Source organism: Oppia nitens, unplaced genomic scaffold (assembly GCF_028296485.1).
Source record: "Oppia nitens isolate AA-2021 unplaced genomic scaffold, nextdenovo-longstitch-racon4-pilon3 scaffold3_pilon_pilon_pilon, whole genome shotgun sequence".
Lineage (NCBI taxonomy): Eukaryota > Metazoa > Arthropoda > Arachnida > Sarcoptiformes > Oppiidae > Oppia > Oppia nitens.
The window spans coordinates 6344929-6360508 of record NW_026533221.1 but is presented as its reverse complement, the minus strand read 5'-3'; the positions used below and the strand labels follow the sequence as shown (position 1 = coordinate 6360508).

The 15580-nt window shown below is 29.3% G+C and overlaps 3 protein-coding genes across 3 annotated transcripts; 2 read left to right on the top strand and 1 right to left on the bottom strand.

The window, feature by feature from the left end:
• Positions 1–1542: 1542 nt before the first annotated feature.
• Positions 1543–5009, top strand: LOC128958018 (tetratricopeptide repeat protein 8-like). Its single transcript, XM_054303833.1, has 4 exons — positions 1543–1653; positions 3387–3923; positions 3994–4718; positions 4853–5009. Exons 1-4 carry the CDS (start codon positions 1543–1545, stop codon positions 5007–5009), a joined length of 1530 nt encoding a protein of 509 aa, XP_054159808.1.
• Positions 5010–5960: 951 nt separating this feature from the next.
• LOC128958748 (protein sidekick-like) lies at positions 5961–13261 on the top strand. Its single transcript, XM_054304670.1, has 8 exons — positions 5961–6170; positions 6333–6457; positions 7616–7756; positions 7811–8025; positions 8080–11293; positions 11368–11988; positions 12056–12428; positions 12495–13261. The coding sequence occupies exons 3-8, from the start codon at positions 7681–7683 to the stop codon at positions 13243–13245; spliced, it is 5250 nt and encodes a 1749-aa protein (XP_054160645.1). The 5' UTR covers positions 5961–6170; positions 6333–6457; positions 7616–7680; the 3' UTR covers positions 13246–13261.
• Positions 13262–13499: 238 nt separating this feature from the next.
• LOC128958016 (carbonic anhydrase 6-like) lies at positions 13500–15580 on the bottom strand. Its single transcript, XM_054303830.1, has 6 exons — positions 15545–15580; positions 14996–15089; positions 14758–14919; positions 14453–14700; positions 14012–14221; positions 13500–13625 (listed from the first exon to the last, which is right to left on the bottom strand). The coding sequence occupies exons 1-6, from the start codon at positions 15578–15580 to the stop codon at positions 13500–13502; spliced, it is 876 nt and encodes a 291-aa protein (XP_054159805.1).

The following is a 15580-nucleotide window of genomic DNA, read 5'->3' as shown; positions in this document are numbered from 1 at the left end:
TAATGAGTTTAACCATTTTTAGCATAAGCTATTGCTTTAATATATAATATAATATATTTCTTTATAACTCAAAAATTTGCTAAGAAAAATTGTTTTCATATATTTGCACATAATTTAATTATTGAAAATAATCTAAATAAATGAATAATATGTAAAATATAATTAATAATAATAAATAAATCTTCAAATAAATTGAAGGTTTGACTTGTATTAAGCTATTGCTTAACATTTTAAGAGATAAATGAAGAATAGTATTGAGAATATATTAATAATATATAATTCTTGGATTAATTATTGTCAAGAATCAGATTAATTGAATGGGCGTTTAAAATGTGTTCAAATAAGTTTGATTAACACAATTACATGAAACATTTTACTCATTTAATTAATGTTATACTTTTAAAACAATATATTATAAATATATCTATAATCTGTAATTATTGTTATTTTTGAATCCATTGAACACCTGTTCAACAAATTGTAGTTTCACTGAAACGTATCCAACATTCCGACCCTTTTATAAATATAAGTTTATATAATGAAATCATTGTATTGACAACTTTGATGAGTTGTTTTCACATTATTGTTACATTTATTGTATTTACTTTACTTTAATTTTTTATTTTATTTATTTCACTTTTTCTACATTTTCAATGTTTTCCCAGTGTTATAATGATTGATAATTTTTTTTATTTATGTTTTACATCTTTTAAACCATAATTCAAGTTAATTATGAAAACAATATATTTGATGTGCCTTTTGCCTCAAACACTCACACGATATGCCTCTAAAATAGTATATTTGGTTTATATTAAACTCTTTATGATTTATTTCTTTTATCAGAATTAGTTTTTTTTAGTAGACAATCAAAAAACATTTCAAAATTTAATTCAATTCATTGACAAAATTATTATTATTATGATTGTCATTGATTGGATTATTTTAATTATGATTTAAATAAATATTAAAATTGTGTGAATTAATTATTTTGAATTTATACATATACTGTATTAGCGTTACATTACATGGAAAGATGTTATGCACCTAATTATGCACTTTATATCTTATGATAACATAATATTGTAATTTTCAGTATATTAATGACACCACTGATAATATTTAATAAAAATGTTAACAACAAAATTTTGATGCGATTTTCACTCATTACAAAAATAATTATAAAATATTGTGAAACACACAAATATGTTATAATAAATGAAATTATTTTAATTAAATGTTAACACTTGTATAAATTAATTTATATGTTATTAAAAATTATATCGAAAACTTTTAATCTAATAAAATGCATTTAATTTATTAAATGAATACATTGTTGTGTTAGTTCTTTGTATTTTATTTGTGACCAAAAATATCTACAAATTATAATAATATATTTTAGTTATTTTGATCGATGAGTTGCCATAGAGAAGCTAAGCTATAATAAAAAGCATAACAAATAGCAAAGTTTGTAATAATGGTTGATATGATATAAATTAAAGACAATTATATGAAATCGGATGACTATTTTTATATTTAAAAAGTATGGAACAATTGGATCCATTATTTTTTGCTATAAATTTATTTAAAAGAAGAAAATTTGATAAATCTATTGAAGTATGCAATGAAGCACTCGATGCCAATCCATACGATCAGGTATTGTATGTAATATAATGTCAAATATCTATGAAATTAATTAAATTGTCATTTTCTAATATATACTGTAAATTCATATATAATATATACAGTACTATAATTTAGTAATAATATATAATATCATTTAAATATTAAATTCAATTAAACGTTATATTATTTTAAAAACATTCTGAATTATAACAAATACTGTATAATTTGTTTGAAAATTTCAATAAAATTTACAGAAAATTATAATAATATTTTTTAATTAATTTTATAATTGAAAAAATTAATTGGTATTTTAATTTATCATCCTTGAAAATTTTAAAATTTTATTGACAATAAAAAACCTCAAAAATAAGTGCTTATTATTATTTAAAGATTTATTATAGTAATACATTAAAATTGAGAATTTATGGAATCCATAATAAAATATTTATGTTATTTACAACAAAATATAGTATTTTTTTATATTAAATACTGATTATCACAAAAAGAATTTTTCAAATATTTATTATTATTACAAATACTGTATTTATTATTATTATAACATTTCTTTCATAAGAAATATTTTACGATTACAACAACAGATAAGTACAGAAATAAATGTATATAAAATATTATACAGTATTATATAGTATTGAATATATAAAATTCATGATTTTCAAATTAAATTTTATAACATTTTATAAATTACATGTTTGTATACTTAATTAGATTTTATTAAATAAATATTAGAAAATTATGAATTTAAAAATATTATAAAACTTTCATTATATTTTTTTTAAATCTTAAATTTCTTCTATTAGAATAATTTTTAATAAAAATTTTAGTAACAAATAAAAATATAAAACTGTATGTATTTTACTAAAAGGTAAAATAGATTATTAAAAAAATCACGAAAAGTTTGCAATGAATTTAAGTGAATCCTTACTCGAGATTTAAATATTTTAGACATTCATTTGTATTCAACCGCTGGAAAAATAATTAGCAAAAGTGTTACTTTTTTGATGACCTCTTGTTTTAAGTAATAGTTATTTGTGTGTTAGGTTTCACCAGTACTTAAGTTATGTTAAATGAAAATTAATTAAAGCACATCATCAGTCTGTTAAATAAATTGTTATTTTTGAAATTACAATATATTTTTTACTACAATTTTTTCTTGTTGTGTTAATTTTAAATATTACATTTAATATAAATTTTTAAGCAAATAATTCAATTTTGTTAATTGTTAATGTATCAATATAGAATAATATTATATTTATTACACTATAATTTAATTTTTTTTAAATAAGGCAAATCTTTTTTTTAAATGTTTAATTATAGTTAAATTTATTGTTCATTATGTCTTAAATAATAGAAAATTAAATTAATAAAATGATTTAAAATAAATACTATAAATAAAGTAAAAATTTTAGAGATTTATATAGAATATGCTTACCTGTATCTCAGGGTTTACACAATTGATATTAGAAATAAAATTAAATGTACCGTAAAAACTAATTGCATTTTATGCATTTTATTAGTATCTATTTTTTATACTCATGAATAATTAAATTTAAAATCTACATACAGTCTAAAGTACATGTATTGTTTCAAATTAATTTACATACAGTAAATGAAATGTTCAAATAACAGCATTTATTTAAATTATTGATTATTTTTTATTTAAAACTATTTTTGTAGTATTGAGTTAATTTATTTCAATCATATTACTACAGATGTGGTATTTTTGTATATATTGATATATATAGGCATTTTGGTGTCTAAAACTAAGAAGTCTTACAGAACAGGTATATGTTGACGATCTTGAAGCAGATGAGGAGGGAATTGCAGAAAGTCTTATGGATGATAACGCTATAGCACAAGTAGCCCGACCCGGAACTTCATTGAAGGCATTACCAACTGCAAGATCGATGCAAACGAGTCAATCTATAAGACCGGTCACACAGTCTGGCCGTCCATTAACAGGAATGCTTAGACCCGGCACTCAGGGAAGACTGGGAACAATGGAAAATGCATTAAAAACACCGCGAACTGCAAGAACTGCCCGACCATTGACTTCGTCTTCAGGAAGATTTGTGAGAATGGGAACGACATCTATGCTAACACAACCCGACGGACCTTTCATTAACTTGAGTCGACTGAATATCGGAAAATATGCAGCCATTCCTACATTAGCTAAACCATTGTTTGAATACATCTTTTTCCAAGAAAATAATATCAGAGTTGCTCTTGAATTGGCTGCAAAAGCTACTGAAGTCAATCAATTTAAGGATTGGTTTTGGAAAGTAATGTTCATTTAGTTTAATACACTTTAGTTTACATTTAGTTTATTAAAACTTTAAATTCAAATATTAGGTTCAATTAGGTAAATGCTATTATAAGTTAGGAATGATTAGAGATGCAGAAAAACAATTTCGGTCGGCTCTCAAACATAATGAAGTACCGGTTGAAGTGTATCTATGGTTGGGTAAAGTTTATGAGAGATTGGATCAACCGTTGGCTGCTTTAGACGTATACAGTGAAGGCCTTAACAAATATCCCGGCGAAACATATTTGTTGACATATGCGGCGAGAATTCATGAATTAATGAATGAAATGGACGATAGTATCAAACTATATAAAGAAGTACTCACTTATGATGCCATCAATATAGAGGCCATCGCCTCAATAGCAGTCAACCACTTTTATAACGATCAGCCAGAGATTGCACTTCGTTATTACCGACGTATCCTTCAAATGGGAACCTGTAATACACAAATATATAACAATTTAGGCCTATCCTGCTATCTGTCCCAACAGTTTGATATGGCCATCACTTGTTTTGAAAGAGCGCTCATATTTTCTGAATCTGATGACGTAACCGCCGATATTTGGTATAATATCGGACATTTGGCTATTGGTTCGGGTGATAAACAATTGGCGTCTCAATGCTTTAGATTAGCTTTAGTTTCAAACAATGATCACTCGGAAGCCTATAATAATTTAGGTGTCATTGAAATGAGTAAAAGCAATGCCACCACTACTAACATACAACAGGCAAAGGCTTACTTCCAAACCTCCGCCACAATTGGCAAACATTTGTAAGATTTTGTAATTTTTATTTGTTATTATTATTAAGATTCAAATGTTTTAAGCCATGATCTTAAAAACTCAATGATAGATATGTTATATAATAATAATATTAATTAACGACAATTTATTAATTAATTAACAGGTATGAGCCGCACTACAATCAGGCACTGTTGGCTGAAAAGATGGGTCATTACGATATGAGTTTCAGTTACGCTAAGAAATCACTTGATTTATATGCCGATCACTACGGATCTCAACAATTACTTAATAAAGTTAGAAAACTTTATGAGAATGTTTGAAGATTATATGTAATCAAAATAAAATCAATATAAATAACTAATAATTAAAGTGTGTATATTTTATATATTTGAATTGATTTTAAATAATATTAAATTATGTTATTTACCGTAACTTAAAAATAACTTTATTATTATATCCAATGAATATTTAAAGAATTTAAATGTTTTTCACAGATATAGTGAAAATTCTTAAAATATTTCTATCGTTAATCTGTTTCATACTTTAGGTGTCATACAGTGTGAGGGACCCAAAACCGGGACAGTTGTTAAAAATGCATTCAAATCATTAGAATATTTCATAATATAATACATTACAATTGACATACCAGTCCCTCTCACCGGCACTTCTCTCCCATACATTCCTTACTGTTTTGTCATACATTGCAATACAGTAATAGTGAACATATGCCACACAGACTATCACTGAATTTAAATACTTAACAAAAAAAAAGATTTACTGATTCCTAATATACAATACATTTAATAACATTAAAATTCTAGTAATAATAATAATAACATACGTTTTATAATGTTATAAATTAACTCAATTTTTTAAAAAACTATATAAATATTATACAATTTGACAAAAATTTTAAAAAATTAAAAATACAAGTATTAAATACTCTATAATTTTATGATTAAATTATTTATAATTGTAATATGTAAGTACATATTTGATTTGTAATAATAATAATAATCATCGATTTGTAAGTAACCAAAAATATTGCATTCATAGCAATATATTTTAATAATTAATTAATTATCATAAGTTTGAAAACTATTTAATTGATTTATACGATAGTATTGAAACATATGATAACATTGGAGTCCAATAGAGGGCATCAAATGGTAAGTTAATTGAACCTGAGTTGAGGTCATTGAAAACTTGCAACCAATCAGATGTTAGTCTTAATACTCCTTACAATACATGAGTGACTCTCGACTATAGTGTCCAACCCTTGGTTCACAACCGTTGAACAAACAAAGCAATGCATTAGTATTATAGAGAATAGTGTAATATTGAATAGGAGTACCAGTCCTGACATAACCCACAATCAAACCCCCGAATCACTGTTTGGTCACTCATTTGAATTGAAACTCCATTTTTCGCAATCATTGAAAATGTTTTACAAATAGTTTTAATAAATGCTTTCAATTATTGTATGTATTATTGAATGTCTTTTTAAATGATAATAAAATACATGCAATTGTTTTGTTGATATTTATATACATATTGTATAACTATTTGTCTAATAATATCATATACTGTTCACTAACTTATAGCCTATTGTTACTCAACTTTATAATGTGTTAATACTTTAGTTTGTTTAGTGTAATGTTTGGGACCAAATAAAAGTGATAATAAATAGATGAAAATGTATGGATTTGATGGTTGCGGTCGCGATGATCATCGACTCAATGATCGTAAACACAGTTAACCACAAGTGGTATGCATTTAATGATTGAAATATTAACTCAATTTAATGACAACTTGTCTTTTATATTGTTTTTATGTTGTATTCACTGATTATTACTACAGTATATACAGTATTGTATTAAAAACTTACAGTTAATGACATTAACTTATAGTTTATTGTTTTGGTTACTACAGTAATGTATTGATTTGACACTTAATGCCAATAATTTTATTTTATCTTTAAAAAAGTTGTCTCAATAATCAAAACATATTTAAGTGATAACTTATAATTAGTTTTGTTAATTATTTTAAATATCATAAATGTTTTATTAATCTTTTCATCTGATTATTGATTACACTTATTGTCAGAAAAAAATTATTTCTAAAGGATAATCATAATATATTATTGTTTATAAAAATAACATAAATATCATTATTTATATGATTTATATGCCATATTATTTTAATAATTATTTTCATTTATGTTATTCATAATTAAATATTTATATTAATATGATTGTTAAACTTAGGAATTGTGTTCATTGGACACTATAGGTGGACATAAATGTGAAAAAAAATAATTTTTGATAATACTATAGATTTTCAATCCTTTTCTATAATGTACTAAAAATTGATAGCAAAAGCCGCTAAGTTTAATGCATTGTACTTTATATTCACTTTGTTAGGCGCTATGAGTTTTCACAAAAATTGAAAGTCATTTAAACGTATGTCTTAAAGGAAGTATAGGTGTTGTTGGTTAGGGTTTTAGGTGAATGTATGCGTTGTTAGAGAGAGAGAGAGAGAGAGAGATAGGCAAAGACTGGTTTGGGTGTGTCGGACACAACAATATAATTATTGCTTCATTCAATACATACGAAACATTACTTATCATAACTGTTCACCTGTTTTAGTATTACATCAGTTGATAGCATATATGCAATGATTATGACTTGCAATCAATTTAAAAGACAATGCTTTACACATACAATAATTGACTTTTTGACCAAACATTCAGATTAATGCATTTACTTATATAACATTGAATTACATTTGTTTTTATTGACTGTCTTCCTGTTAAATAAAATAGTCATTGATTGCAATGTCAACCTTTAAATGGTTGGACAATGATATAGCATTTAGACTTGAAATATGACAAAAAACTTCAATTATAATGATTTTATATTTTTAGGTTTTCATTTAGTTTTTGGTTAAAACAATTAAAGTTATAATTGAAACGATAAATATCAAGCAAATATGAAACTTAGATTTGTTTTTCAACCTTTTTTATTATTGTTAATAACAATAGAAAATATACAATCATTTAGATCTGGTAAGTTATGATTATTTGTTAATTTTTATCAAATTAATAGCCACTTTGTTTCAGCACCTGATCCGTCCCGTGATTTACCAGTGCGACCACATATAGATCAGCCGCCTATTGATAGCAAAGTTATTCTCAGTTCAACAGCTGAACTCCAATGCAAAGTAAGACACGACCCGTCGATTCCCATTAAAATTCTGTGGACTTTTAATGGACGGAATGCTACCGCAAGTTCTCGTGTAAAAGTCATGTCCGACGGAACACTTAGAATTGAACAGGTATTATGGGATTATTGTATTGTTAAAGATATTTATTAATGATGTTTATCTTAGGCTCGAAATACTGATGTTGGGCTTTACACGTGTCGGGTAGAGTCGGATGTTGGGGCTGAAGAGCGCAGTGCTCGGCTCGATGTTATTGAATTACCACATCTGCCAACTAATGTGAGGGCAGAGCTCAACATTAATGGTGGTCTCGTGAATGTGAGTTGGAGTCCACCTTTTGATGGCAACAGTCCTATTATCAAATATGTGGTTCAAATGAGGACATTGAGTCAAACAAATGGTGATAATGACAGCGCTGACGATGATTTTATGTATGGAGTGCACAGTTGGACCACAGCATCGGTCAACATATCTGCTTCACAAAACTTTATACTTCTTACTAATCTGAGACCAGCCATGACTTATCAATTCCGTGTCAGTGCTGTTAATAATGTTGGCGAAGGGCAACCAAGTGCTGCCACTTCACCATCAATAACACTTCCCGCACAGCCTCCCAGTGCCAGTCCTATTGGTGTTGTTGGTGCGCCTCGTTCTTCGACAGCTATTATGATTCAATGGCAACCACCACCTTCTGAATCACTTAATGGACAGTTAATGGGATTTATTGTTAGATATAAGTTGGCCGGTTATGCTGAGCACACCCAATGGTATCAACATAATGTAACTAATTCTGCCCAACTCCAGTATCTATTGGATGATCTAATTGTTTGGCAAAATTATCAAATTCAAATTGCAGCCTATAATGAAATGGGAGTCGGGGTTTATAGTCAAAGTATATTTGTTCGAACCAAAGAGGGCCGACCAGCCAGTCTAGTAAGACAACTGTCCGCTGTTGCCATTAACTCAACTTCTATTCGTATTGAATGGAATTCACCCGATCCTCAGCTTATTAATGGTATTAATCAGGGATATAAACTTCAAGCGTGGAAATCAAACGATACGTCCATACCATATACAGAACTATACAAAGAGTCATTACAACCACCCTCTCCTTTCCCTGAAAGAGCACAAATGGCTTTAATGGATGGTCTCGAACCTTATACAACTTATTACATAACAGTGCTCTGTTTTACAAGTGCAGGCGATGGTCCCCGAACTGACCATCCAATTGTTGTTACGACACTTCAAGATTTACCTGAAAAAGTGTCACAATTTAAGTTTAGAGATATACTGGATAAAAGTGTTCACGTGTTGTGGTCACCACCTAATCGTATTAATGGGAAATTACTTGGATATACATTAAGACATTATGCCGTCGGTGCTAATGACGGTCAAAAGATACAAACAAATCTGACGGATGATCAAAACGATATAATTATATCAAACCTAAAGCCTCAAACTGCCTATACATTTGAGATAAATGCGTGGACTCAAGTAGGTTCCGGACCTGTTGAGAGTTCAACAATTCAAAGCAGTGTACCTCCAGTGTTGCCTCAGCCACCAACCCATTTGGCCATCTCTAATATCGGTGCCTTTTCTGTTGTTCTTCAATTTACTCCTGGTTTTAATGGAAACGCCTCCATAAATAAGTGGATCGTTGAAAGTCAATTGTTTAGACTTAGAAACGCCAATTGGTCTGTTATTTACGAGTCGACAAATCACACACAACCCGATGCAATAACTGTTTATAATTTAAGACCATATACTGAATATCGGTTGAGATTAATACCAGTTAATGTTGTGGGAAGAAGTTTAAGACCCAGTGAATTGTCGCCACCATTTCAAACACTACAAGCCTTGCCTGCAGGACCTCCTATGAATGTAACACTTAGATCAATATCTCCGACTGCATTACGAGTGCGATGGACACCATTGCCTCCAGAATCATGGTATGGACATCCAAGAGGTTATAACATTACTTGGATGCAAATCAATGATGACGAAGGCATTTCTTCTACTCTTCATTCATTTATTGCCGACGATTATCACTCGCATTCATATCTTATAACATCTCTCGATGAGTACACTCGTTATGGTGTTCAGGTCTATGCGCTTAATGATGTCGGATCTTCAACTGGCAGTCGTCTTATAGTTCAGCGTACAAGTGAGGCAACACCCAGTGCTGGTCCCGATTCTGTCAAAGTTAATGCTACCTCTTCTACAACTATTGTTGTCGAATGGGGAGAAGTAGCCAATGACGACATGAATGGTATAATTCAAGGATTTAAAGTTAAATACATGTCATCAAAACAAATCGATGGCACGCAATATAAAATAATTGAGAGCAATCAAACCCGAACCACTACTTTAACCGAACTTAAGAAATATACCACATATAGGATAAGTGTTTGTGCCTATACTCATGCCGGTGATGGTGTTTATAGTACCTCAACAACAGTTCATACATTCCAAGATGTTCCGGGGCCACCATCTAATGTCACATTTCCTGATGTCACTCAAACTACAGCCAGAATTCAATGGGACATACCTTTAGAACCAAATGGAGAGATATTAGCTTATAGGATATCATACAAAATGAGTGATGAAGACATTAGACGATCCATATTTAAAGAGTTTGCATCAATTGATCGCACGCATAGATTTCTAGACCTGAGACCTGAAACATACTATATCTTTGACGTGACCGCCAAAACTAGTGAAGGTTGGGGTAAAGCCGCCAAATTGCTCGTCTATACGACTAACTCAAGAGAATTGCCTTCACCACCTTCTCAGCCATTGATTAGCACTTCACAGATTAGTTCCCGTCAAGTGACTATTAGCTGGACTCCTGGTCGTGATGGTTACGCACCATTGCGCTTCTATACGGCACAAATCTCATCTCAAGGAGGACACTGGTGGACATATCCCACCAAAATTGATCCAACACTTAGAGTCTACACAATTACTAATTTAAAACCATTTACGACATATCAGTTTAGAATTAAAGCAACGAATGATATCGGCGACAGTGGTTGGAGTCTTGAGTCGCCGATCACACGAACACTTCCAGCACAACCTGATAAGACACCTCTTAATGTTATTGTCTCTCCCTATACAACCACATCTGTTGCTGTCAAATGGTCAGAAATTCCCGACTGGAATGGAGACGAAAGTGGTGCCGGTTATAAAGTGCATTATTGTATTATATCACAACAGGGCGTCTCATCTAACTGTCCCTCAAGTTTGGTTAGGGGTAAAAATGTGACGTCTTTTTCAATTGAAAATTTAGAGCGCGACCAACACTACGAAATTAAAGTGATTGCTTATAATAGTCAGGGCGACGGACCATCCAGTAAACCAAAAGTAGTTTATGTTGGAGAAGGTTTGTATTGATTGTTATTGACATATACTGTAATGTAATCGACATTATTGCTAATTATTTGAATTATCATTTAGCTGTTCCAACTGGAGAACCATTGAATATAACAACAACAGCGTTGTCATCAACTGAAGTAAAAGTGACGTGGAGTGCTCCCGACAAAAACAAACAAAATGGTCTAATTATGGGATATAAAATATTTTATTGGCAGCTAATTGATTATCAATATAAAAATTATGATTTGGGATCTCATCGACACATATATCAAGAACAGCCGCGAGAAATGATGGAAATAGTTCCCGACACTACTGAGTCGTTTATTCTTTTGGATCTAAATAAATGGTCAAATTATAGCATACAATTGTCCGCTTTTAATCCAGCGGGAGATGGACCGCGTTCTCGTGCTATTGTTATTGAAACTAAAGAAGACATTCCCGGAGAAGTGGGAACACTTGTCTTTTCTGAGATTACTATGTCTCAGGTAAAGGTCTCATGGAAACCACCCATTGAACCAAATGGTATACTTCTGGGCTATTATATCACATATGAGACACTTATTAACGATTTCAGTAAACAAGTTAAACAAAAGATTAATGACAGCTATTTAGTGGTTAATGGACTGCGAGAGCGAGTTATGTATACGTTTAGAATTAGAGCTGAAACATCTGCTGGTGCCGGACCAGAAACCATTGGAAACGGTATGTCTATTACGATAATTGTTTAAAAGATTAATTAACAACTATCATCATATTTTATTAACTACAGTAACAACTGGTCCACAACCGGGATCACCACCACCACCAACTCATGTGATATCAACACAAACATTGATATCCGTTAAATTAAAGTGGAAGAATCCCGACTATAGACATATAACGGGATATTTAATTGAAGCAAATAATTTGAATGTAAAGGGAGCTATTGAATGGCAACCGATCGCACAAATAAAGAATGGACATCAAGAAAGATTTGAAATCAGTTTCACTCATTTGGCGCCTTCATCTCAATATACGTTTCGTGTTATGTCAATGAATGATTACGGCATTAGTGAACCCGCTTATCCCGATAAAGTTATCGGTGCCGTTGTTATACAGACACCATCTCATTTGGAACTGAGGGCTCGTATGCCTTATTATCGGTTTGTAATTTTAATTTATAATTTAGATTAAAACTAAACTATTTTTTGTTTGTTTTAATTTTGCAGTGAAAGTTGGTTTGTTATACTATGCGCCTGTCTTAGTGTTGTCATAACTATTATGGTAGTGGCAGTACTTTGTGTTAAAAATAAAGCTAATAAATATAAACAAGAAATGATTAAGGGATCACAGGATAGACTTTCAGAAGTAGGCTTTGGTTTGGATGACAATATGGATACACATTATCCTTCTGGGTTTGAAATGAGACAACAAAATTATACACTAACACATCAAAGGCGAAGTAATGGAACATTAAATACAGTGACCAGTATAGCAGCTACAAAGTCACCCCCTCGACCATCTCCCGGTTCCATCACTTATTCTGATGAAGAAGACGACGATGATATCAAAGGAGCCGGAATTTATGAGAGTAGCGGTGAGAGTCTTACCGAAAAACCCAGTGAAATGAGTAGTTCGGGTCCAGAGTCGGAGTCAGATCACGAAGACATGAGTGCTGCCAATCATTTTGTTAACCATTACGCCAATGTTAACGACACACTCAGGAAAGGACAGCCATCATGGAAACGAAATGCTAAACAATATGTAGTGCCAACACAACATAGACTTTCTATGCCTACTCGTGATCCACCAGCACCTCCTGCTCCCCCACCACCGAGCTATTTAGCTGCCATTGCTATTAATGCATCAGAAGATAGTGAATTGGACTGTCCTTCTGTTAATCTAAATGGTGGTCGAATTATAGTGAATAATATGGCCGGAAGTCGAGCACCACTTCCAGGCTTCTCATCATTTGTATAAAAATCTCAATTCAATCACACATTTGATTTTAAATGATTTAAAAAATCTATTATCATTATATAATTTTGTACAGTTCATTAGTGACTTTAAATATAACATTTTATTTATTTTATATACTATTTTACATTTTTTACATAACATTCCTTTTTATAATTTTGTAATTTTTAAAAATAATTTATATAATTATTGTAAAAATAGATAATTAATATTATAGAGAAAGGACTCGTATTAATATATTAATAACATTTTAATAGTTAAGCCGAGATATAGACTTGTCTTTCATTTAGAGCCTGAATGGGTCTGAAGTTATTTGAAATGGTTTTTTTGCGACCTGTTTTTGGATTATTATTTTCGGACCGACACTTTCGAAACTGTTTTTCCTATTATTAGATTATTTTAATTATATTTAGTAATTATATAAAATTAAAATGAAATTATAGTTAAAATATATAACAAATTATCTAATAGAGGAAAGAGAACCGGTTTTGTGCTCAACATATGTGTTATGTATTGTTATATTCTTTAGTATAATAATACTATTTAGCTTTGACTCAAATATTATATAATAAACAACAATCAAAATATTAGTAAATTATATGATTGTAAAAAATATTGATTACATTAATAAATTTTTTATAATTAAAATGACTTACCTGAACACTTCCCATATTTGCATTATTCTTGAATACAATCCTTAAATAACAAATATATATATAATTATTTAATTTTATTAATGTATAATGTTTTCGAAAAATAAAAACTAAACAAAAGAAAATGTTATTAAATACCACAAAACGCTTTGATGACAGGGAGGGGTTGTTAGGGAACCGTTGTAGACAAAGAAAGGCTTTATTCTCGACGGTAACAATGATCGCAATGTAAATGAACGCAATATAAAGGCTCTATCATTATATTTGGGAACTTCTTTGACTAACTCTATTACAGTTGACATAAAACGATTATTTCGGGAACTAATCTGATTTATTAAAAAATAATATCAATTAATATTATTATAGGAAAATTCATTGACAAATTCATAAAAATACTTTAACATTATAATTGTATTGTAATATTCAATAATAATCTTTAAGTTACTAAAGTATTTCTATGATTTTATTAAGTTAACTATACTTTTTCATTGATTATGAAAGAATTAACTAAACTTAATAATACAATATCTATAATTTGTATGTGTGTGCTATCAAACCTTAAAAATAACACCTAAAACGACAAGTCCATCAACTTTATCCATAGCCGTATCAAAGTCTCCATATTTTTTATTATAATGAACTAAATGCAACTCCAATGGACCCCTATATCCATCGATTAGGTGTTCAGCTCCGACACCATTATAACTACCCCAATGAAAATGCATTTGTTTGAATAAATATGATTGAAAATTAGTTCCCGAACCATAAACTGCTATTTTAAATTTATCGGCAAATCCAATCTGAACTAATATTAAACAATATATGAATAATTTATTATAAATAACTATTAGTAAATAACTACCGGTGTGTCCATTGTTTTGAATATAAGCTAATTTTATGGGTTTCTTATAGTTTCTAAAATTAATATGCATTTCACGGGACTCGGAGTTTTGCGATATGAGTCTAATGGGTGACTGTTGTTGTCCGCCGCACTTTTTCCAGCCGTGATTCGGCCAATTCTCACCTAATATTTAATATTCAATATATAATATATACATTGTATGTCATATTAATTTTTTTTAAATAAACTCAAAAATTACCATAATGCCATTTGCCATGAGCCGGTAACTTATTGCTTATGCTGGTCACCTTATTGTCTGATGATAACTTATTGCCACTATTTTTTGCATTGCTCTTCAATACAAAATTTTTATTACAATTAATCGATAAATTATTAAATAATAAAATAAAATAAAATATATAATAAGTTAATAGTTTTTGTTTAAAGCTATTAATAGACATTAACAAGTCATCAAAAAAGTACTTTAAAATTTTTAAATAATTGATAATTGATTTTAAAATTGTGTAATGTATTTGTACAGAATAAATGTATATCAATAATAGAAAAATTTAAAATTAACTACGATATCAAAAAAACTATTAATTAGAAAATTAATTAAAAAACTGCTGAATAAACAAACTATTAATACTAAATGATTATTATATAAATTTATCACTTATTTCAATAATTTTTTGGTTTATTTATGAGATTATCTTAAAACTCGACTGATTTGAATGGCTCGACTATTGTTAGTTTATATATAATATATTAAATATCTTGTGAACAATACTTAAAATTTAATAATTACCAAGGGCTTAATTATAGATGATATTACATTGAACAT

Excerpts from the sequence above, each read along its gene's own strand:
- LOC128958018 (XM_054303833.1), top strand. The coding sequence starts at position 1,543 with ATGGAACAATTGGATCCATTATTTTTTGCTATAAATTTATTTAAAAGA. Across the intron at positions 3,924-3,993 it reads TTAAGGATTGGTTTTGGAAA|GTTCAATTAGGTAAATGCTA; the intron begins GTAATGTTCATT and ends TTCAAATATTAG. Across the intron at positions 4,719-4,852 it reads GCCACAATTGGCAAACATTT|GTATGAGCCGCACTACAATC; the intron begins GTAAGATTTTGT and ends ATTAATTAACAG.
- LOC128958748 (XM_054304670.1), top strand. The coding sequence starts at position 7,681 with ATGAAACTTAGATTTGTTTTTCAACCTTTTTTATTATTGTTAATAACA. Across the intron at positions 11,294-11,367 it reads AGTAGTTTATGTTGGAGAAG|CTGTTCCAACTGGAGAACCA; the intron begins GTTTGTATTGAT and ends ATTATCATTTAG. Across the intron at positions 11,989-12,055 it reads ACCAGAAACCATTGGAAACG|TAACAACTGGTCCACAACCG; the intron begins GTATGTCTATTA and ends TATTAACTACAG.
- LOC128958016 (XM_054303830.1), bottom strand. The coding sequence starts at position 15,580 with ATGTTCAATGTAATATCATCTATAATTAAGCCCTTG. Across the intron at positions 14,920-14,995 it reads TCATGGCAAATGGCATTATG|GTGAGAATTGGCCGAATCAC; the intron begins GTAATTTTTGAG and ends ATTAAATATTAG. Across the intron at positions 13,626-14,011 it reads ATTTAATAACATTTTCTTTT|GAAAAACAGTTTCGAAAGTG; the intron begins GTTTAGTTTTTA and ends ATCTAATAATAG.